Genomic DNA, 23,290 nt, shown 5'->3' with positions numbered 1-23,290 from the left:
TTTTATAACTCTACTTGACATGATTATACCAGCCACTTCACAGAACGGTATTAAAGAGAATATATATACGAAGAATAAATTCTAAATTGATTAAGAAAAGACTAGCAGTCTTGTGATAAAATACATTAAAAAGCAAGCAGTCTTGTGATAAAATACAATAAAATACTTTTATGAAGAATAAATTTTAAATTGATTAAGAAAAGACATTTTGCTATTTTAGTTCTGTACTCTCGGAAACAAGGATGAAAATATTTGGTCAATAACTCAACTTATTTTATTTCCAAAAGACCAATAACAAAACACCATGGGAAACTAACAAAAATACATGTCAAAAAGCAAATTATCCTACAAGAAAGAGGCCCCTAAAATTTACAGGCATAATGAAGAGAGCAAAAAAAGGGAACAGCATCCCAACAAAGATCAATTGCCGTGTTCACTCTCATGAGGCCAATTATTAGAATATCCATATATGTCCATTTGACTAGGCATATTGTGCTGAAACTGCTGCATTTGATGAAACGGATTATGTAGGTTGAACTGCTGCATTTGATGAAACGGATTATGTAGGTTGAACTGCTGCATGGGTTGTGCATGTCGTATTTCATGAGGTTGCGTTGCAAAATTTGGTGGAGGAGGAACCCAATTATCTTGATCAATGCGGGGAGTAACAATCGTGTTAATGTCCTCTAAGGTTATGTCATGAATGCTTTTCCTTTTCCTCTCTTTATTTGGGGTATTCTTGCGTTTGAAGTATTTTTGAGCATGACTTGCAACTTGAAATGGATTTTTTGATGGAACAAATTTCTGTGAAATATATGTCCAACTTTTTCCAACATTCTCAAGCCCAAGGAGAAACGAAATGTGTTCTTCTCTGGTCCAATGTGTGTATTTCTTGCAAGGAACCGATCGGGATGAGTCACCGGCTAACATGACGCGATTGGACTCCATATTCTGCGGAAGCAAGTGGTGTTGGTGGCTGATCGGCGCATGGACCTGACCAGATGCAATGCCATTGAATGTCTCCTCCGGTGACTCGTGTGGTGCTGGAACCAGAGCTGCAGGGGCAGATGTTGCAGAAACCAAATCGGCAAAAGTATAAACCCTCTGAGGTGCAGGAGCATGAACTCTCGGAGGGGAAGGAACCTGAACCCCTCCGGAAATAGGAACAACAGGATCAGGAACTCTCTCAGGGGAAGAATCTTCAGTGCCAAGATCCTTCAAGAACTCATCTAAATCTTGCATGTCAAAATCGAAGTCGACTGAATTCAAGACTGCGTTTGCTTCGTCTTCTTTGTAGCATGGTATGTTCTTTGCCCACTGATCATCTTTTTCCTTAAACCACTGCTCGTCTTCCTCGTCATAATAGAAAGCTTGTTCATCAAGGAACTCAATGGCATTCTTGTTTTCTTCGTGAGACATTCTTTTCTTTTTCCTTTTTCGTGGTTTTCTTGATTTTCTTTTTCTTCTTTCTTGTGTGGTTTTCTTGATTTCAATTGATCCTGTTATATTGAGAGTGAAATTTTAAAATTTGGCGCCAAAAAGCAGAGTTAGTTATAATTGATTATTTAATGAGTAAGTTCCTTCGAAATTTTAAGATTTGAAAAGGCGCCTTCCCTTTTTTTATAAGTCACTTTCAATTTAACGAAAAAACTTGATTGAGATTTTTTATTTAAAAAAAATAAATAGAGGATCTTATTAGAGTTTTCTAAGAAATCAGGACCTTATCGAATAGTTTTAAATAATTAGAAGAATAAGTTGAATATTAAACCAATTTTTAATAAAAGAAAAAAGATTGAGCTATGTCAGCAGAACGGAATAGACCTTAGCACAGTAGACGTTAGCTATGTCAGCAGTCGCTCTTGGTAATATTCATTTTTATGGATCTTCACCTGTTTCACTCAGAGTCTGGTTTAATTGTCAAAAGATTGCATTTCAGGTACTTCCTCAATCTTGGTTGAAGAAAATGGTTAGTTATGACTGGAAAGCTGATCACTTTTATATGTATACATCAATTTCATGAGTATCAATTTTTACCTCGTCACTATGTTGTCATTTTTCCATTATAGCAAAGATTGGGTTTAGTTATACACAACGTATGATTCAAATGGGTGGATTTGGATTTGATCCTTCAAAGGTACAAATATTATTGGTTTTCTCTATATTTTTTATAATTTTAAAGATCAATCATTGAAAATTATCATGTGATTCCCCTTCCCCCGGGCCATACCACAAGGTAAAAGGGATAATTTGTTTCAATGTGGTTTACTCTCTGTAGGTGCATTCTTCTAAGTGTATAAGGAAAAAAGAATACTCTTTTGCTAAGGATTTGGGGGTATTTGTAAAAGCTTATTTGAGCTTATGAAAATGACTTATATTATAACCTTTTTAGCTTATGAAATAAGCTCTTATTTGATATGAGATTATTATATATTAGTCATTAAGTTCAGACACACCCTTAGCTAATTGTCTGGATATTATTAGATGTACTAAGTGTGGCTGGGATAAACTTTGCCCTGGCTTTGTAGTAAGGTCATTAATTTTGAATGATGAAAATGGGAAAATACAGTGTTCAAACATGGAGTAGTTAAAGACATAAATGTGACTCAAATGAATCCTAGTGTATTCTCTAACAAAGTAATCTCAAATCTCAATCTTACTTCTGCTGTCTTTTAATATTTTTTTCAGGCTATAAGTGCTGAGAAAGACAATCTTGACATAACCCAGCATGACTGGGCCTTACCGAATTTTGAGCAGCTTGCTGAAGCTGTGTTGAGGCAAGTCGTCAGTTAACCATGTTATGATGTAGGAAGCTTAATTTCTTTCTTTTTTGGCTGAATTTTACCAGGGTCTACCTGTCATTGCTGTTGGTGTTGGTCTCAGTACATATGATAAAGCATCTGTATGGATATTTATCATCTTACCTTTACATAGACTGCACCAATTCATTAGCGATTCCTTACTGGACTAGAGGTCTTTTTTCTTTTCCTGGAAAACTTCAATTTCTGAGAATCTTTTAGCACCTTACAAGGTTTCTTCAATAGACATTAACAATTGCACTACTCTACATAAATGCTTCAGTGTTTGGTGTCTGCTGCCTATGTTCCTCAACGTCGCATCTAAGCTCTTTTAAATTATCTATTTGATATTAAATTGCCAGTTCTTTTTGTTCAGGAAAAATACTATATACAATCACACATCCAACTGAATGAATATAGGGATCAAGTGATCTTGGTGAGTACCATAGACTGCTTAGTTAATCTTAGAAATTCTCTGATGCTCTCGTAGCATATTCAGTTATTTGAAATTTTTATTTCAGCCAACAGCTACAAGGAAACATGGACAATACATTGGCACCACTGTGAAAGTCTTGGATATGACTGGTTTAAAATTTTCAGCATTGAATCAATTGAGGGTATGCCCGTACTTTAGGGAAAATATTTTTTTGTCCTTCTCCCAGTCTCCCCTTTTCTTCATAGTTGACAGCCTCTGTTTGATCACCTTCTACAGTTGTTGACTGCATTATCTACAATAGATGACTTGAACTATCTGGAAAAGACAGACACATACTATATTGTTAATGTGCCATATGTATTCTCAGCATGCTGGAAGGTTTGTGCATGTCTTAATGTTTGAAGAGTTTGGACTGCTTCACTTTCATCCTTAATTTCATAAACATCATTCAAAACCCAAACATTAACGGCTGAAATATTTTTTCTTCAATAATATTTGGAAGGTTGTGAAGCCTCTTTTGCAAGAAAGAACAAGGAGAAATATCCAGGTGCTGCAAGGTTGTGGGAAGGAGGAATTACTGAAGGTAAATATCAACATTATTTTCAAGGATCTATTTTTAGCTCTCACAATATCACCAATGCCATATGTATAGAGTTTGCCTGTTGGTTCTCTTGACAAATTAAAGTAACATCAATGAAAATAATTGCAGCAGTGATATTTTACTTCTAGGTCTAACCCAATCTATATCACTTGTCATATTAGTGTTGTTACACTAGCCCTGATAACAGCATCATGATGCCTGTGCGTTTTTTTTTTCTTGTTTCCAGTTCAATACTGTCAAATTACTATTCTAGAGATGCTAATGTTTAATTTTATCTTGTCGTCAATTTAACTCATAAGAAACAAGATTTTATCAATTTGTTTATAACTGGTTAGACAAGGGAAAATTTGACAATATCTGCATAGTGTCCTACTTTGCATTGTGGAGTATGTGATGTATCCAATATTTCCTCATATTGCTTCATCATATATATAATTATTATTCTCAATAAGAATCTCTCCCTCTCTCTCTCATGTCATGGTACTTTTGGATTTCATCTCTTAAAACTTGTTGTAGGTAATGGACTATGCATCCCTCCCACACTTCTGTAGAAAAGAAGATTCCAAGTCTTCCAAACATCATGCATTAGGAAAAACTGGAAATTGTTTCTCCTTCAATCACGCTTTCCATCAACAACTCTACAATCACATCAAGCAACAATCCATCATTGTGGAGTCAATTTCACCAATCAGACATGGGTCCTTCTATGTAGAGATACAAGAGTCAGACCCTGATGATGCCAAAATAGCCAAGACCATAGAAACTGAGTTCCACAAATTGGAGAATCAGAAGAATGGCTTTAGCAACTCACTAAATGGTCTGACAGTTAATGGCCATTGAAAGCAATGCTACTAAAGCTACTAGTAACTGTGTTTTTTGGCCTGTCCTGAGCCACTTTTATTTGTTGATTACTTTATCATCCCTTTTGGATAAGGAGGGTTATACTTGTGAGGTCAAACTTATAGCCGGTTATTAGATGTAATATTGTAATGTTTACATCAAGTCCATGCAAAAATCTTCCCACTCTTATATCTTTATGGCATGCACTTGAAGCATTATGCAAACTCTCCCCACCCAAGCAAATATTAATTAAAATACGATAAAATACTTTTATGAAGAATAAATTCTAAACTGCAGAGATATAAGTTCACATCAACCCTGACGTGCATGGAGAGACTAGTTCATGCAACCAAAAATAATCAAATGAATTTTGATGCTTTCAAGTCCAAATTAACAATTTTTATTTTTTATATTTATTAAATTATTCAAAAGATCTTGGTAGGATTTTTCTCAAAAATCTGCAATAAGCATACAGAATAAAGAAATATAACATCACTGTCTGCAATTGGAGCCTACAATGCTGAAGCAAAACAGAGGAAAAAATTTGTCTCCTAGTACTCCTAACCTTATCAAAGTATGGCTGAAATCTATGACGCATGTTTCATGAACCTATGTCCAAACTTCAATATCTTTCCCTCAATGACTCATACAAAAATTTCCTAGTATCTGTATAAATTAAACAACTTTGAGCCAGCGGCCCCAAGAAAAATCAGTTACAATGTTGAATTGTCAAAATATCTCACGTTTCATTCTTAAATGTTAAAACTTGCTCTTTTCACAATTTTTATAACTCTACTTACATGATTATACCAGCCACTTCACAGACTGGTATTAAAGAGAATATATATATATATATGAAGAAACACTGGAATTCAAAAGATGCCAATTGACTAATAACTTCATAACAAAGCAAACAGATAACCCAAGTACTCTAAACAAATTTCAATTAACTAGATTTTTCAATGAAAGAGAGAAAAATGTTGCAAAATGTGTCCATTGTAACAGATTCAGAGAGTCAAGCATAATTAACTTTGCCTAAGTAGAATTCCCAACAAGCATGTAGAAAACTACGTGGCATTGTTATTTTACCAGTCTTACAATGTTTATACTTTACATATAAACTGACAAAAGTTGTTTGTCCCTAGAATGGTGAGATTTCAGAACAGAAATTATAATATGTAAGTATTTGTTTTTATAGAGATTTAAAAAAAAAACAAACTCTGAAGGAAGAAATGTAGCTTATTTGCAACCTACTGCTACAATCACTGTTGATGTAAACAGGACAAAAGAGAATGCATACCTCATTGATGACTAACATTTGCCCATTGCTTTTCTTTACCTTCTTTAACTTTCTCAAGAAGTCAACGCAAAAATTAAAATGAAAAAGAAAATGTGGTGAATAGTTATGCTTTTTCAGAAATACAAAACATTTCAATTATTCAATGAATAAATAAAAAGAAACATGATTCTGATCTCATCCAAAATGAGCAATGCAAAAACTTGTGACAGCACATGATAGACAACATTATTATCCCAGGCTTAAAGGGAGAGATACCATCACAGATTCATGTAAAGATATTTGGTGATGTAAAGCAGCACCAAAGTGACCTTTCTTGCATTGCCAGAAAACATCAAACATATGTGTGATCAGCAATACATTAAAAAGCTAGCAGTCTTGTGATGAAAATTTTAAATTTTTTATATTTATTTTTTTGCTATTTTAGTCCTTGGAAACAAGGATGAATACTAAATTGATTAGAATCCTTCTCTAAGGATTAGAATCTTCCCACTCTTGTACCTTTATGGCACGCACTTGAAGCATTATGCAAACTCTCCCCACCGAAGTCAATATTAAAATAAAATACAATAAAATACTTTTATGAAGAATAAATTCTAAATTGATTAAGAAAAGACATTTTGCTATTTTAGTTCTGTACTCTCGGAAACAAGGATGAAAATATTCGGTCAATAACTCAACTAATTTTATTTCCAGAAGACCAATAACAAAACATCATGGGAAACTAGACAAAAATACATGTCAAGGCAAATTATCCTACAAGAAAGAGGCCCCTAAAATTTACAGGCATAATGAAGAGAGCAAAAAAAGGGAACAGCATCCCAACAAAGATCAATTGGCGTGTTCACTGTCGTGAGGCCAATTATTAAAATATCCATATATGTTCATTTGACTAGGCATATTGTGCTGAAACTGCTGCATTTGATGAAACGGATTATGTTGGTTGAACTGCTGCATGGGTTGTGCATGTCGTATTTCATGTGGTTGCGCTGCAAAATTTGGTGGAGGAGGAACCCAATTATGTTGATCAATGCGGGGAGTAACAATCGTGTTAATGTCCTCTAAGGTTATGTCATGAATGCTTTTCCTTTTCCTCTCTTTCTTTGGGTTATTCTTGCGTTTGAAGTATTTTTGAGCATGACTTGCAACTTGAAATGGATTTTTTGATGGAACAAATTTCTGTAAAATATATGTCCAACTTTTCTTTCCCACATTCTCAAGCCCAAGGAGAAACGAAATGTGTTGTTCTCTGGTCCAATGTGTGTATTTCTTGTAAGGAACCGATCGGAATGAGTCACCGGCTAACATGACACGATATGACTCCATATTCTGCGGAAGCAAGTGGTGTTGGTGGCTGATCAGTGCATGGACCTGACCAGATGCAATGCCATTGAATGTCTCCTCCGGTGACTCGTGTGGTGCTGGAACCCGAGCTGTAGGGGCAGATGTAGCAGAAACCAAATTGGCAAAAGTATAAACCCTCTGAGGTGCAGGAGCATGAACTCTCGGAGGGGAAGGAACCTGAACCCGTCCAGAAATAGGAGGAGTAACAGGAATAACAGGATCAGGAACTCTTTCATGGGAAGAATCTTCAGTGCCAAGAACCATCAAGAACTCATCTAAATCTTGCATGTCAAAATCGAAGTCGACTGAATTCAAGACTACTTTTACTGCGTCTTCTTTGTAGCATGGTATGTTCTTTGCCCACTGATCATCTTTTTCCTTAAACCACTGATCATCTTCCTCGTCATAATAGAAAGCTTGTTCATCAAGGAACTCAATGGCATTCTTGTTTTCTTCGTGAGACATTCTTTTCTTTTTCTTTTTTCCGGTGGTTTTCTTGATTTCCTTTTTCTTCTTTCTTTTGTGGTTTTCTTGATTTCAATTGATCCTAGAGAGAAATTTGTCAGCCAAAAATCAGAGTCAATTATGATTGATTATTTAATGAGTAAGTTGCTTCAAGACTTTAAGATTTCAAAAGGCGCCTTTCCTTTTTTATACCCGTTTCAGTATATTATAATTCAAACAAATCTATTATTAACTAAATCTGCATTTTTTTTTATGTGAATGAGAATAGTTTGAAAATAGTATTGTTTCAAAGTAAAGAAAAAATTTTACAATATGAAATACACTCAAAGAATTAACATATTAGTTTGATGAATTTTTAAATTTATAATTTTATTTTAAAAAGTTCTTAAAATTTAGATAGGGAAAATGTCACAGTTTGAATTCTTATGATCAAAGAAGATTTAGATAATATATCTTTAGTTAAATATCTTTTTGTGAAATATATGATTTTTGAAGGCGCCATAGGGTAAAAAAATAAAAATGACTATTACAGTGCTTATTTTAATTATTTATAATAATTATAGTTAACCATAATAGTTTTTAATCTCGTATAATAATTATGTATAACAATACTATTTCCATTATTAATAAGAATTATTTACATTAATTACTATAAATTATTATTTATAGGTTTAATTGTATTTTTCTTTTTCCAATAGTTTTGTGAGTTGAGTAACCATTTATTTATAATTTTCTCTTTATAATAAAATATTTGCAGCATCCAAAGATGCAGATACAATTGATGGAAGTCTACTGTTAATTTTGTGTGTAAAACTTTTATCCTATTGTCATTCTAAATTTTTATCATGAAAATTTATAACATATAAAACATGTATCTTTCATCTCATCCTATTGTCATTCTCAACTAATTATATTTTTTTATTTCAATATTAGTTATAAATTATAAGTACTATTGGGTATATGAATCAATTGGAAGAAAATTATTTTATGTTAATTAGTGATTTTAAGTTCAAGTTTTAAATATATAGTTAAATAATTGTATTAAATATTTAAAAAAGTTTTACGATCTGTCTTGCCTGACATAAGAAATAAATGTGGTTTGTGGAGAAAAAATAATAATATAAATTACGAATACCGTCTTTATTCTTCATAAATTAATGAGTGAGATATTTATATATCTTATTGTTATTTACCTTTGAGTTGTTCTTTTTATTATGCATTTATAATATTAAAATATTTTATCTTTTCATCTATATATTTAAATTTATTAGACAACTCGGGATTTAAGCTGTGGTATACGGGAAAAATCAGATCAAGAAATGGGGTAGGGATTATTGTGGACAAGGAGTGGAAGAAGGATGTCGTGGATGTAAGAAGAGTAGGAGATCGTATCATAGTCTTAAAATTGGTAGTGGGACAGGACACCTTTAATGTTATTAGTGGGTACGCACCTCAGGTTGGGTTAGCAGAACACTTTAAGGTAAAATTTTGGGAGGATCTAGAAGGGGTACTTCAGGATATACCCCAAGGAGAGAAAGTTTTCCTAGGAGGGGATCTCAATGGACATGTAGGTAGCGTGGCTAGAGGTTTTGAGGGGGTGCATGGGGGTTTTGGTCTAGGGGAGATGAATGGGGAGGGTAAATCCATCTTGGAGTTTTCGGAGGCTTTGGATCTTTCTATAGCCAATACATGGTTTAAGAAAAGAGAGGAACATCTTATCACTTACAAAAGTGGAGGGACATGTTCTCAGATAGATTTCTTCCTTATCAGGAAGTCTGATAGGAAGTATTGCTTGAACTATAAAGTTATCCCGGGAGAGAGCTTGACTACCCAACATAGAGTTTTGGTTATGGATGTAAGAATTAGAGATAGGGCAAAGAGAAGAAGTCCTCTGGTAGCACCAAGGATCAAATGGTGGCACTTGAAGGGTGAGAAACAAGGAATCTTCCAACAAAAGATATGGGAGGGTTTGGTGTGGACAATCACAAGGAAGTGCAAATGATATGTGGAACAAGATGTCCCAAGAGATTATTAAAGTGGCTAAAGAGACGTTGGGTGAATCTTGAGGTTTTGGACCTAGGGGTAAAGAATCGTGGTGGTGGAATGAAAATGTTCAGAGCAAAGTTAGAGTAAAAAAGGAGTGTTTCAAGGAGTGGTCTAGGTGTAGAAATTCTGAAACTTGGGATAAGTATAAGATAGCTAGAAATGAAACCAAAAAGGCGGTGAGTGAGGCAAGAGCCCAAGCTTTTGACGGACTATACCAAGCTCTAGGAACCAGGGACGGAGAAAGATCTATATATAGGCTTGCTAAGGGTAGAGAGAGGAAGACTAGAGATTTGGATCAAGTAAAGTGTGTTAAGGATGAAGAAGGCAAAGTCTTAGTGCATGAAAAAGATATCAAGGAAAGGTGGAAGGCGTATTTCCACAACTTATTTAATGATGGATATGGATATGACTCTAGCAGTCTAGACACAAGAGAAGAGGACCGGAACTATAAGTACTATCGTCGGATTCAGAAACAGGAAGTAAAGGAAGCGTTGAAAAGAATGAGTAATGGTAAGGCGGTGGGGCCAGACAACATACCTATTGAAGTGTGGAAAACTCTTGGAGATAGAGGTCTTGAGTGGCTCACCGAACTCTTTAACGAAATTATGAGGTCAAAATGCATGCCGGAGGAATGGAGGAGAAGCACGTTAGTGCCAATCTATAAGAACAAGGGGGATATACAAAATTGTGCAAATTATAGGGGAATCAAGCTCATGAGTCATACCATGAAATTGTGGGAAAGAGTGATCGAACGGAGATTAAGAAAGGAGACTCAAGTTACTGAGAATCAATTTGGTTTCATGCCGGGAAGGTCGACCATGGAAGCGATTTATTTATTACGGCGGGTGATGGAGCAATATCGCATGGCCCAACAAGACTTGCACTTGATTTTTATTGACTTGGAGAAAGCGTATGATAGAGTGCCTAGAGAGATTTTGTGAAAAGCTCTAGAGAAGAAAGGGGTTAGGGTTGCATATATTCGAGCTATCCAAGATATGTATGATAGGGTATCGACTAGTGTTAGGACACAGGGTGGAGAGTCAGACGATTTTCCCATCACAATTGGTTTACATCAAGGGTCAACCCTTAGCCCCTACCTTTTTACCTTAATTCTGGATGTCCTCACGGAACAAATCCAAGAGATAGCGCCGAGATGCATGCTTTTTGCAGATGACATAGTCCTCCTTGGAGAGTCGAGGGAGAAGTTGAATGAGAGGTTAGAAACTTGGAGACGAGCTCTAGAAACACATGGCTTTCGCCTAAGCATAAGCAAATCGGAGTATATGGAATGTAAGTTCAACAAAAGAAGGAGGGTTTCTAACTCAGAGGTGAAAATAGGAGACCATATTATCCCTCAAGTCACACGGTTTAAATATCTTGGGTCTGTAATACAGGATGATGGGGAAATTGAAGGGGATGTGAATCATCGCATTCAAGCAGGATGGATGAAATGGAGAAAAGCATCGGGGGTGTTATGTGATGCAAAGGTACCGATCAAGCTAAAGGGAAAGTTTTATCGGACTGCGGTAAGACCGGCGATTTTGTACGGAACAGAATGTTGGGCGGTCAAGAGTCAACATGAGAATAAAGTAGGTGTAGCGGAGATGAGGATGTTGCGGTGGATGTGTGGTAAGACTCGACAGGATAAAATTAGAAACGAAGCTATTAGAGAGAGGGTTGGAGTAGCGCCTATTGTAGAGAAGATGGTGGAAAATAGACTTAGGTGGTTTGGGCATGTAGAGAGAAGACCGGTAGACTCTGTAGTGAGGAGAGTAGACCAGATGGAGAGAAGACAAACAATTCGAGGCAGAGGAAGACCCAAAAAGACTATAAGAGAGGTTATCAAAAAGGATCTCGAAATTAATGGTTTGGATAGAAGCATGGTACTTGATAGAACATTATGACGGAAGTTGATCCATGTAGCCGACCCCACCTAGTGGGATAAGGCGTTGTTGTTGTTGTTGTCTAAAAGGTAAACATGTACACTATTTACATATTTATGAAATAAAACAAATAACTTAAAAATTTACAATCGTGTTTTATTTTACTAAAGTTTCTCCTAGATAACATGAGTTAAAATTACTCACTAATCAAAACTTTTTTTTTAAAGACACTAATCAAAACCTATTTATCAATAGTTAAAGTTTCTTATTTTCCTAAAATATTTACTTTAAAATAATTCAAATATAATCATAAAATAATGGCACCTTCTCACCTATGCAGCAAATATAACAGGCATTTAATGATATAGATTTAAATTTAATGATTTAGATTAAACTCCATAATAGCAATGTTAAAAAAAAAACGATTCCACAGTAAACACGGTACACTTCACCACACAAGAACACAGCCTCTCCTCTAAAAAAAACAAAACATGACCAAAGAGAAAATAAAAAAAGAAAAAACACTGCACACACTTCACAGTGTTCACTCTCGCAAGTTGCAAGGTGCAATCACTTCCACACTCACTCACTTGCCGTCATTCTCGTTCTTTTTCTTCTTCAAAAAAGCTTCGAGCTTTAGCGTTTGTACGATGATGGGTAGCGGCGACACGTCTTCTTCTTCGGACTTCTTCTGCCGCCGCCATGTGTTCCTCTGCTACAAGAACCCCGCCGTGTGGCCGCCGCGCATTGAGGCTGCTGAATTTGATCGCCTGCCAAGGTTGCTCCACGCCGCCATCAATGCCAGAAAGCCTCATATCAAGAAAGAGGTTGTTTGCTTTTGTTTTGGCCTCATAGTTTTTTGGTTTGGTTTGGTGTCTTTTGTTTTGTATTTTTAATCTATTGTTTTTTTTTTTTTTGTTTAAAAAATGATTCTTCTTTGGTAGCTAGGGAGAGAAGGAGAGTGAGAAAGGTTGTTCTTGTTTGTTCTACCAAGGGGCAATGTACTAGTTTTGGGATCTTTTGCTGCTTTATATATTGGTTCCTTTTTTTTGCCTAGAACTATTTATGGATGTCTAAGTGTGATTGGAATGGAGTGGAGTGTGATTGAAAGTAATGGAACAGGATAGAATCTAGTCAACATTCTGTTGTTTGATTATTTTTATGATATATCCCCTAGTCCGAGTTTCTGATGCTCAGTATCTATGATGAATTAGCAGTTGACTCTTGACTAGTGGATACCCTGGCTTCCAAAACCAACCAATAAATCATTTTTATGATTGAATGATGAAATGGAAGGGCTTCCGCCCCATACTTGGGGAAGTAAATGAAAAGTATTGGATGGAATGGAACAGAATGGAATGACTTTTGTTATACTTTAAATGGAATGACTTTTATTTTACTTTAAACTATCTAAAGATTCTAAACAATGGATATAGAGCAAATAATTTTACTTTAAATTTTTTATATTTATTTTTTGGCTATTTTAGTCCTTGGAAACAAGGATGAATACTAAATTGATTAGAATCCTTCTCTAAGGATTAGAATCTTCCCACTCTTGTACCTTTATGGCACGCACTTGAAGCATTATGCAAACTCTCCCCACCGAAGTCAATATTAAAATAAAATACAATAAAATACTTTTATGAAGAATAAAGTCTAAATTGATTAAGAAAAGACATTTTGCTATTTTAGTTCTGTACTTTCGGAAACAAGGATGAAAATATTCGGTCAATAACTCAACTAATTTTATTTCCAGAAGACCAATAACAAAACATCATGGGAAACTAGACAAAAATACATGTCAAGGCAAATTATCCTACAAGAAAGAGGCCCCTAAAATTTACAGGCATAATGAAGAGAGCAAAAAAAGGGAACAGCATCCCAACAAAGATCAATTGGCGTGTTCACTGTCGTGAGGCCAATTATTAGAATATCCATATATGTTCATTTGACTAGGCATAATGTGCTGAAACTGCTGCATTTGATGAAACGGATTATGTTGGTTGAACTGCTGCATGGGTTGTGCATGTCGTATTTCATGTGGTTGCGCTGCAAAATTTGGTGGAGGAGGAACCCAATTATGTTGATCAATGCGGGGAGTAACAATCGTGTTAATGTCCTCTAAGGTTATGTCATGAATGCTTTTCCTTTTCCTCTCTTTCTTTGGGTTATTCTTGCGTTTGAAGTATTTTTGAGCATGACTTGCAACTTGAAATGGATTTTTTGATGGAACAAATTTCTGTAAAATATATGTCCAACTTTTCTTTCCAACATTCTCAAGCCCAAGGAGAAACGAAATGTGTTGTTCTCTGGTCCAATGTGTGTATTTCTTACAAGGAACCGATCGGGATGAGTCACCGGCTAACATGACACGATATGACTCCATATTCTGCGGAAGCAAGTGGTGTTGGTGGCTGATCAGTGCATGGACCTGACCAGATGCAATGCCATTGAATGTCTCCTCCGGTGACTCGTGTGGTGCTGGAACCCGAGCTGTAGGGGCAGATGTAGCAGAAACCAAATTGGCAAAAGTATAAACCCTCTGAGGTGCAGGAGCATGAACTCTCGGAGGGGAAGGAACCTGAACCCGTCCAGAAATAGGAGGAGTAACAGGAATAATAGGATTAGGAACTCTCTCAGGGAAAGAATCTTCAGTGCCAAGAACCATCAAGAACTCATCTAAATCTTGCATGTCAAAATCGAAGTCGACTGAATTCAAGACTACGTTTGCTGCGTCTTCTTTGTAGCATGGTATGTTCTTTGCCCACTGATCATCTTTTTCCTTAAACCACTGCTCATCTTCCTTGTCATAATAGAAAGCTTGTTCATCAAGGATCTCAATGACATTCTTTTTTTATTTGTGAGACATTCTTTTCTTTTGCTTTTTTCTTGTGGTTTTCTTGATTTTCTTTTTCTTCTTTCTTTTGTGATTTTCTTGATTTCAATTGATCCTGTTATATTGAGAGAGAAATTTTTAAATTTGCCTCAAAAAATCAGAGTCAATTATGATTGATTATTTAATGAGTAAGTTGCTTCAAGACTTTAAGATTTCAAAAGGCGCCTTTCCTTTTTTATACCCGTTTCAGTATGTTATAATTTAGACAAATCTATTATTAACTAAATCTGCATTTTTTTTATGTCAATGAGAATAGTTTTAAAATAGTATTATTCCAAAGTAAAGATAAAATTTTACAATATGAAATACACTCAAAGAATTAACATATTAGTTTGATGAATTTTTAAATTTATAATTTTATTTTAAAAATTTCTTAAAATTTAGATAGGGAAAATGTCACAGTTTGAATTCTTATGATCAAAGAAGTTTTGGATAATATATCTTTAGTTAAATATCTTTTGGTGAGATATATGATTTTTTAAGGCACCTTAGGGTAAAAAAATAAAAATGAGTATTACAGTCCTTATTTTAATTATTTATAACAATTATAGATAACCACAATAGTTTTTAATCTCTTATAATAATTATATATAACAATACTATTTCCATTATTTATAAGAATTATTTACATTAATTACTATTAATTATTATTTATAGGTTTAATTGTATTTTTCTTTTTCCAATAGGGTTGTGAGTTGAGTAACCATTTATTTATAATTTTCTCTTTATAATAAAATATTTGCAGCATCCAAAGATGTAGATACAATTGATGGAAGTCTACTATTAATCTTGTGTGTGTAAAATATTTATCCTATTGTCATTCTAAATTTTTATCATGAAAATTTATAAAATATAAAACATGTATCTTTTATCTCATCCTATTGTCATTCTCAACTAATTATATTTTTTTTATTTCAATATTAGTTATAAATTATGAGTACTATTGGGTATATGAAACAATTGGAAGAAAATTATTTTATGTTAATTAGTGATTTTAAGTTCAAGTTTTAAATATATAGTTAAATAATTGTATTAAATATTTAAAAAAGTTTTGCTATCGGTCTTGTCTCACATAAGAAATAAATGTGGTTTGTGGAGAAAAAATAATGATATAAATTACGAGTACCGTCTTTATTCTTCATAAATTAATGAGTGAGATATTTATATATCTTATTGTTATTTACCTTTGAGTTGTTCTTTTCATTATACAATTATAATATTAAAATATTTTATCTTTTCCTCTATATATTTTAATTTATTATATTTTCTAAAAAGTGAACATGTACACTATATATTTACACATTTTGTGAAATAAAACAAACAACTTAAAAATTTATAATCGTGTTTTATTTTACTAAAGTTTCTCCTACATAACATGAGTTAAAATTACTCACTAATCAAAACTTTTTTTTTGAAAGACACTAATCAAAACCTTTTTATCAATAGTTAAAGTTTCTTATTTTCTTAAAATATTTACTTTAAAATAATTCAAATATAATCATAAAATAATGGCACCTTCTCACCTATGCAGCAAATATAACAGGCATTTAATGATATAGATTTAGATTCAACTCCATTATAGCAATGTAAAAAAAAACGATTCCACAGTAAACACGGTACACTTCACCACACAAGAACACAGCCTCCTCTAAAAAAACAAAACATGACCAAAGAGAAAATAAAAAAAGAAAAAACACTGCACACACTTCACAGTGTTCACTCTCGCAAGTTGCAAGGTGCAATCACTTCCACACTCACTCACTTGCCGTCATTCTCGTTCTTTTTCTTCTTCAAAAAAGCTTCGAGCTTTAGCGTTTGTACGATGATGGGTAGCGGCGACACGTCTTCTTCTTCGGACTTCTTCTGCCGCCGCCATGTGTTCCTCTGCTACAAGAACCCCGCCGTGTGGCCGCCGCGCATTGAGGCTGCTGAATTTGATCGCCTGCCAAGGTTGCTCCACGCCGCCATCAATGCCAGAAAGCCTCATATCAAGAAAGAGGTTGTTTGCTTTTGTTTTCGCCTCATAGTTTTTTGGTTTGGTTTGGTGTCTTTTGTTTTGTATTTTTAATCTTTTTTTTTTTTTTGTTTAAAAGATGATTCTTTTTTGGTAGCTAGGGAGAGAAGGAGAGTGAGAAAGGTTTTTCTTGTTTGTTCTACCAAGGGGCAATGTACTAGTTTTGGGATCTTTTGCTGCTTTATATATTGGTTCCTTTTTTTTGCCTAGGACTATTTATGGATGTCTAAGTGTGATTGGAATGGAATGGAGTGTGATTGAAAGTAATGGAACAGGATGGAATCTAGTCAACATTCTGTTGTTTGATTATTTTTATGATATATCACCTAGTCCGAGTTTCTGATGCTCAGTATCTATGATGAATTAGCGGTTGACTCTTGACTAGTGGATACCCTGGCTTCCAAAACCAACCAATAAATCATTTTTATGATTGAATGATGAAATGGAAGGGCTTCCGCCCCATACTTGGGGAAGTAAATGTAAAGTATTGGATGGAATGGAACAGAATGGAATGACTTTTGTTATACTTTAAATGGAATGACTTTTATTTTACTTTAAACTATCTAAAGATTCTAAACAATGGAATCTAGTATCATTTCGTTCCATTCCTTCTCATCAATCCAAATGTAGCCTAGGGTATGAGGTGGGGTGGTTTGATTTAAGTTTTTTTTTGTTTTTTTGTTTTATTCATTTATGAAGTTTTCTTACTAAATTATATATGAATTGCATGATTTGTGGATTTTGTTTTTAAAGATGACCTACCAATGCAGTGAAAATGCTGTTTGTATTTAGTGATATTTATTCATTATATAGATTAAGCTAACTGTGGCTAATTGTTTTGGACTTGTCATTTGCTAGACCTGCTTAACAATATGTGAGGGGCATGATGGGACTGAAACATCAAATGGAGATGTATTAATTTTTCCAGACATGATCAGATATAGGTTAGTACTTATAGTTCCAGTTCTGTTTCATAGCTTCTAATTCCCCTATAAAAGTTCTCCTTTGTTTGCTTAATTCCTTATTAACATTAGTTTTAGTGAAATTGCAGGAGATTAACCCATTTTGATGTTGAGACATTTGTTGAAGAAGTTCTAGTCAAAGAAGGAGAATGGCTTCCTGGAAATCCTGAATCATTAAAAGCTTCATATGTTTTCGTGTGTTCACATGGATCCCGTGATCGTAGGTGTGGGGTTTTTGGACCTATCTTGGTCAGTAGATTCAGGGAAGAGATAGAATTACATGGTCTTCAAGGCAAAGTGTTGATTAGCTCGTGCTCGCACATTGGGGGAAACAAGTACGCTGGAAATGTCATTATATTTGGATCAAGTATCAACAGAGAAGTCACTGGGCACTTGTAAGGAGGAGATTTCCCCTGGTTATTAACATTTCGTTCAGCAGATCTTTCCATTTCTTTAAAATCGAGAAATACCTGTATAACATTTTTATCTTTAATTTTGATATTAAGCTGACCACTATTCTTTTTAACTAAACTATCTAGGTATGGATATGTTACTCCAGATGATGTACCTTTATTGTTTCACCAGCATATCATTAAAGGGGAGATTTTTGACTCACTATGGAGGTAATTTTTATCTATGATATTTTCATTAGTATTGAATTTTAAAGGGTTCTTTTTTTTTTTTTTTCCTTTTAGTTCCATCCTTCAAAAGACACTAGCAAGGATTGCTCTTGTGCTGGTCATTTGGAGCAGAAACTGGGTCTGTGGGGTTAGAAGTTAATTTTATATAATGTTTTGTCAGCATAGACCAACAAAGGTTGTGCCTGAGGTGGAAATTTTAGCTATGTTCATAAAGTTTGTTGTCATTTCCAAGTTCCAATATCTCAAAAATCCAGAATGAAATGGAATGTTAATAGGAGTGAACTGGAAACTTTAAAAGGTGTTTGAGGCTCTTTGACTGGGTCTGTGGCAATTTTAAGAGGATGAGCCCTAGTACAGCAGTAACGTTGTACTTGTACCTTGGTGACTGTTTGGTCATTGGTTCAAATCAGGAAACAGCCTCTTTGTATATGCAAGGGTAAGGCTGTGCACAAAGACCTTTCTAATGTTGATTAAATGAATACCTTGAGAGATTTGTCTCTGATTCCCGATCGAGGGATATCCTAGATTCACCAAAACTGCCTCTGGCTTCATAGAAAGTTGTTTTAGGTCCTCGGAAATCAATGTAAAACTCTCTAATATACCAAACATTGATCACTCACGACAAAGAGCTGAATGATGTCATGTGTTCCTTATAGCCAACCTCACCTAGTGGGTTAAGGCTTTTGTAGTAGTTTAGTTTTGATGGGGGTTCTATTACATTATTTAGGATTTGTAATTTCATAAGTAGGTATCTTTATGAGATTAATTTTTCGTTTTGGTTCAACTTATTTTAATTTGGATAAATAATAGCCTTTTGTGTGTGTGTGTGTGTGTGTGTGTGGGTGGGTGGGGGCCGCAATTATTTTCAGAAGTTAATTGGTTCCCAAACAAGTGCATTTTGATTTGAATTATCTTATTTTAACTTGAAATAGAGATAGCTTAGTTTTCTTATCATTTGCATTGGGTTAGATGCTTATTAGCCTGTAAATAGGAATGTAGCTTAAACGTTTGAGAAACTTTGATTATTTTATAATTTTGAATTTCTTATTCAAAGAGTATGTAATGTTTGATTTAGAGGAGCACTTTAGGTTTACCAAGGGAGTACCCTACTACATGGAGTACACTTGGTTAATTGGTTTGTTTAGCAGGGAGTATCATACTGAGAGAATTACCCTTGGATTGTCCCGCGTCACTTTCAAAAGTAGATCATGCTAAAATTCCCATTTTCATCAATGGTTTAATATTTTTTGTTGACTATTTATTTTGCATTCTTTTAATATGGCCTTCTTGCGTGAACTTCCATATTTTAAAATTGAAATTATGGTCAAGCAGCAAAGCATACATTGTATCCTTTTTCTATTAGATGGCTCCTGCCATCTAATGTTTAAACTTTCCACCCATAAGTTCAAAGCATAAAGTGTGTTCTCCCAACCAAGGATTTAGCTCTACAAATTTAAGCACTTACAAAAGGATGTATATAAGATGAATAACTCTAGCAATATTGCTCTTTCTACCATAGAATGTTTGACGAACCTAGGTTCTCCTATAACTTATCGTTATCAAGGCATCCCATAATTTGATATTGGCTTAAATATGTTTTGGGTCCATGTGATATAGTAATATACTCGTTTTATAGGTTTAGTCCTCGTAATGAAAAAATGTTGGTTTTGGTTCTTGTAGAACTTAAGTTCATGATTTTAGTCATTGACACTGTTCACTAGTGATGTTGCAACCCTCTATTGGAGAACATACTTGATGTTTCTTAAATAATAGGGACTAAAAACGAATATCTACCAATATAAGAGGGACCTATATCAAAAGTTTACAATATTATAGGGACTAAGATTGTAAAACAAAATTTTATAGGGACCAAAACAAACAAAATATTTAGAGACTAAGTATAAAATGAGTATATTATAGGAATCCAAAACACATTTAAGCTTTTGATATTTCATGTGATGCTATGAAATTTTTTGAAAACAGTCCCTGGAAAAGTATCTGCTATTCATTTTGTTCCAACATGGTTTAATATTTGCAATCAGGGGTCAAATTGGTTTATCAGAAGATGAACAGAAGAAAAAGCAAGAACAAAGGCTTCAGCTGAATGGTGGAAGAAATTTAGGAGGCATGGTTGCTGGCCGCTGTCAAACAGATGGAGAGAGCTGTTGCCAAGACAATGAAGACTCTTGTTGTTGTCAGAATGATGTATTTGAGGAAATGACCGAGCTCTCAACTGATAATAAGAGGGAGAATGTGAATGTGATTTCTCGGATCAACAAGGGCAAAGGAGCATTACGCAAGTTTAGTTCCATGCCAACATGGCTTGACAGCTGGGAGCAGGAGGATACTTATGCTGCTCTTGCTGTTGTCTGCGCTGCTGTGTCGGTTGCCATCGCCTATAGCTGCTACAAACAGCTGAGATGAGGAGAATGAATTCACCAATTGGTTGGCAGTGTTATTTAGCAGTGGATTGGATAACTTAAGCTTTGTTGTGCCTTCATTTTTCATTTTGCAAGTTCAGTTATGCCTTATTTCAAACCTTACTGGACATGCAGGGGAATGAGTATCTGAAATCTTGACAGCTTCTGAAACATGAAACATTGTTGCCTCAGGCACTTGGAATTCCCTCTTAGCTTTGTACATACATGAAATCTTAGCCTGGGAATGTTCAAATTAAATACTGGCATTTTATTTAGGTGCAATTGGTTTGTAACATTTATTAATTTTATTAAAGCTAATTAACTTTGGTGTTTGATGGGTTGCAAATTACAGATATTTTTGCTTTTGTTTAGGCCCTATTTGGACTAACTTCTTAAGCATTTTTTATTATAGTAAAAAGATGGTAAAATTAATTAAATTTCTCCTATAAGTTAAAATTAATTTATCACCTCAGTTTTTGAAAAAGTTAAGGGGCAGAATTTCTATAAAAATCAAAGTTTACAAGTTAAATTTGAAATTATTGGAAAATTTTAATTATTTTAATAAGACCATATTATTTTCTTTTTATACTGGTTTCAGTTTCATAATGGAGGTATACTGTGATATGTAGTGTATCAACGCACCCTTTACATCAGCTGTTACATATATAGTGCGCAGGACAAATGAAAATAGAGAAACGTTCTAGGACTAAATAATATAATAGAAAATTTCTGTAATAGCTAAATTTCAGTGATGTACCATAGAAGCCACCTAGTTTTCATTTGGTTTTCAATTAAGTTGGATTTTGAATAAATTAACTTTCATCTTTGATATGTTTAATTTGAATTTTAAGTGTATATCCAAATCAAAAGTTTCATTTAAACTCCAAAATTTACATATATAAAAAAAAAGAGTTTGAGAATTTGATTCAATAACAAAGGAACTTATTATGACTTATTACTTTCATCGACCATTATTATTTTTAAAAAATTTATACTTAAGTATAAGTATGAAGTGAAATACTTTAGTCAATGGATTTCTTGTATCAAAAGTTTTTCTGACGGTGGATTCAAACGGCATGTCCTATGGGTAGAGCGACGATGCAAGTATCTAGATCATGTGAACTTTAATGACCACCATGAAAAATACTTGTAGTTGAAAATAACTTCCGCTTGAAGGGAAAATTACCATGTGAATAAGACTCACACTTGAGAGGGTGATTGTCGGAGTACAAGTGTAAAGTGAAGTCTCACATCATGCAGAATAAGAAGGTTGAACACTATTTAACTGAAAGCAAAACTCATAAACCTGAATGTTAAGATTTTGGATTAAAGTGTGGTGTCAAGTTTATTCATATGGCTGCTTATGTCCCATTGGTGCAAGTCTTCTCAGTATTTATCCCTCTCGATTGCACAACATTTGGTATTAAAACCTTGTTCGACTTGGTGACCGGCTTGGACGACTATGATGCCGGCAATGGATCCTGGCTTAGGGATGACGGTGGGTTCAAGAGATGTGTCTCGTGCGTGGAGCGACACTGCAAGTATCTAAATCATGTGGACTTTAATGACCATCATGGAAATACTCGTGGATGAAAATGACTTTCGCTCAAGGGAGAGGCTACCATGCGAATGAGATTCACACTTAAGGAAGAGATTGTTGGAGTATAAGTGTGATGTGAAGCCTCCAATCATGTAAGAATGTAAAGGTTGAGCACTATTTAAGTAAAAACAAGACTCATAAACCCGAGTCTTAAGGTTTTGAGTAGGCATGGCAACGGGGCGGGTCTAGGTCGGGTTTTGCTTACCCCACCCCCGCCCCCGACTCCCCATTTCCTTCCCCGTCCCCGCCCCTGAAACCCAACGGGAGTGTATATTTACCCCATCTCCGTCCCAGATGGGGTCGGGTTTTTCCCGTCTCGCCCCTGACATATTTATAAAATTTTATTAAAAAATATAATTTTAAATAACAACCATAACATATTTTTAGATTGTACATGACAACATAAAATTCAATCCAACACTAGCATAAAATTCAATCTAATAGTTTCATGTTTTAATGTTTTATATATATGTAATGATACTTTTGTAAATTAATTATTAGAGGGACAGATTTGGGGGCGAGTTCGGGGCGGGTATTAATAATCCCATCCCCGACCCTGAACTCGACTTTGGCTATCGGGGAAAACCCGACCCTGATCAACTCAGGTTTTCCCTGTCAAAATCAAGGCAGGTCCGAGGCGGGTCCCACGAGTTTGGAGCCTGTTGCTATGCCTAGTTTTGAGTTAAAGTGTAGTGTCAAGTTTACTTATGTGGTTGCTTATAATCCATTGGTGTAAACCTCTCCAGTGTTTATCCCCTCAATTGCACTCGCAGTGGATCTAAGATATGTGAGAAAGTATCATTGTAGGAATGAAAATGTTAAACTTTAAGATTTTGAGTTAAAGTGTGGTGTGAAGTTCATTTATATTATTGCTCATAGTCCATTGGTATAAATCTCTCTGGTTTACTTCTCTTGGTTCCCCAACATTTCAGATGTAACAATCCATGCATTGCAAAATATATGCCATAAAAAAGTAATCAAAGACACACTAAAACTGTTGCAGGGTCATTGATGACGCCCAAGAAATCATATTTTATTATACTTATGCAT

At 34.7% G+C, this 23,290-nt stretch overlaps 2 protein-coding genes across 3 annotated transcripts; both read left to right on the top strand.

Annotated features, from left to right (window-relative positions):
* Nucleotides 1-2,104: 2,104 nt before the first annotated feature.
* LOC114424227 lies at nt 2,105-4,903 on the top strand. The gene is made up of 8 exons (XM_028391078.1): nt 2,105-2,134; nt 2,686-2,781; nt 2,846-2,899; nt 3,172-3,231; nt 3,317-3,412; nt 3,508-3,609; nt 3,734-3,814; nt 4,349-4,903. The coding sequence occupies exons 1-8, from the start codon at nt 2,105-2,107 to the stop codon at nt 4,670-4,672; spliced, it is 843 nt and encodes a 280-aa protein (XP_028246879.1). The 3' UTR covers nt 4,673-4,903.
* Nucleotides 4,904-12,221: 7,318 nt separating this feature from the next.
* Nucleotides 12,222-20,973, top strand: LOC114423540 (altered inheritance of mitochondria protein 32-like). Of its 2 annotated transcripts, none has more exons than XM_028390338.1 (5): nt 12,222-12,534; nt 17,476-17,561; nt 17,669-17,974; nt 18,119-18,202; nt 20,263-20,973. In XM_028390338.1, exons 1-5 carry the CDS (start codon nt 12,358-12,360, stop codon nt 20,642-20,644), a joined length of 1,035 nt encoding a protein of 344 aa, XP_028246139.1. In that variant the 5' UTR covers nt 12,222-12,357; the 3' UTR covers nt 20,645-20,973. The 2 variants fall into 2 exon arrangements, with proteins under 2 accessions (XP_028246139.1, XP_028246138.1); XM_028390337.1 differs by lacking the exon at nt 12,222-12,534 and adding an exon at nt 16,282-16,602.
* Nucleotides 20,974-23,290: the final 2,317 nt, after the last annotated feature.

The sequence above is a fragment of the Glycine soja genome, chromosome 8 (assembly GCF_004193775.1).
Source record: "Glycine soja cultivar W05 chromosome 8, ASM419377v2, whole genome shotgun sequence".
Taxonomy (NCBI): domain Eukaryota; kingdom Viridiplantae; phylum Streptophyta; class Magnoliopsida; order Fabales; family Fabaceae; genus Glycine; species Glycine soja.
Note: the sequence above shows the minus strand (reverse complement) of the source record. Positions and strands in the feature narration are given on the sequence as shown.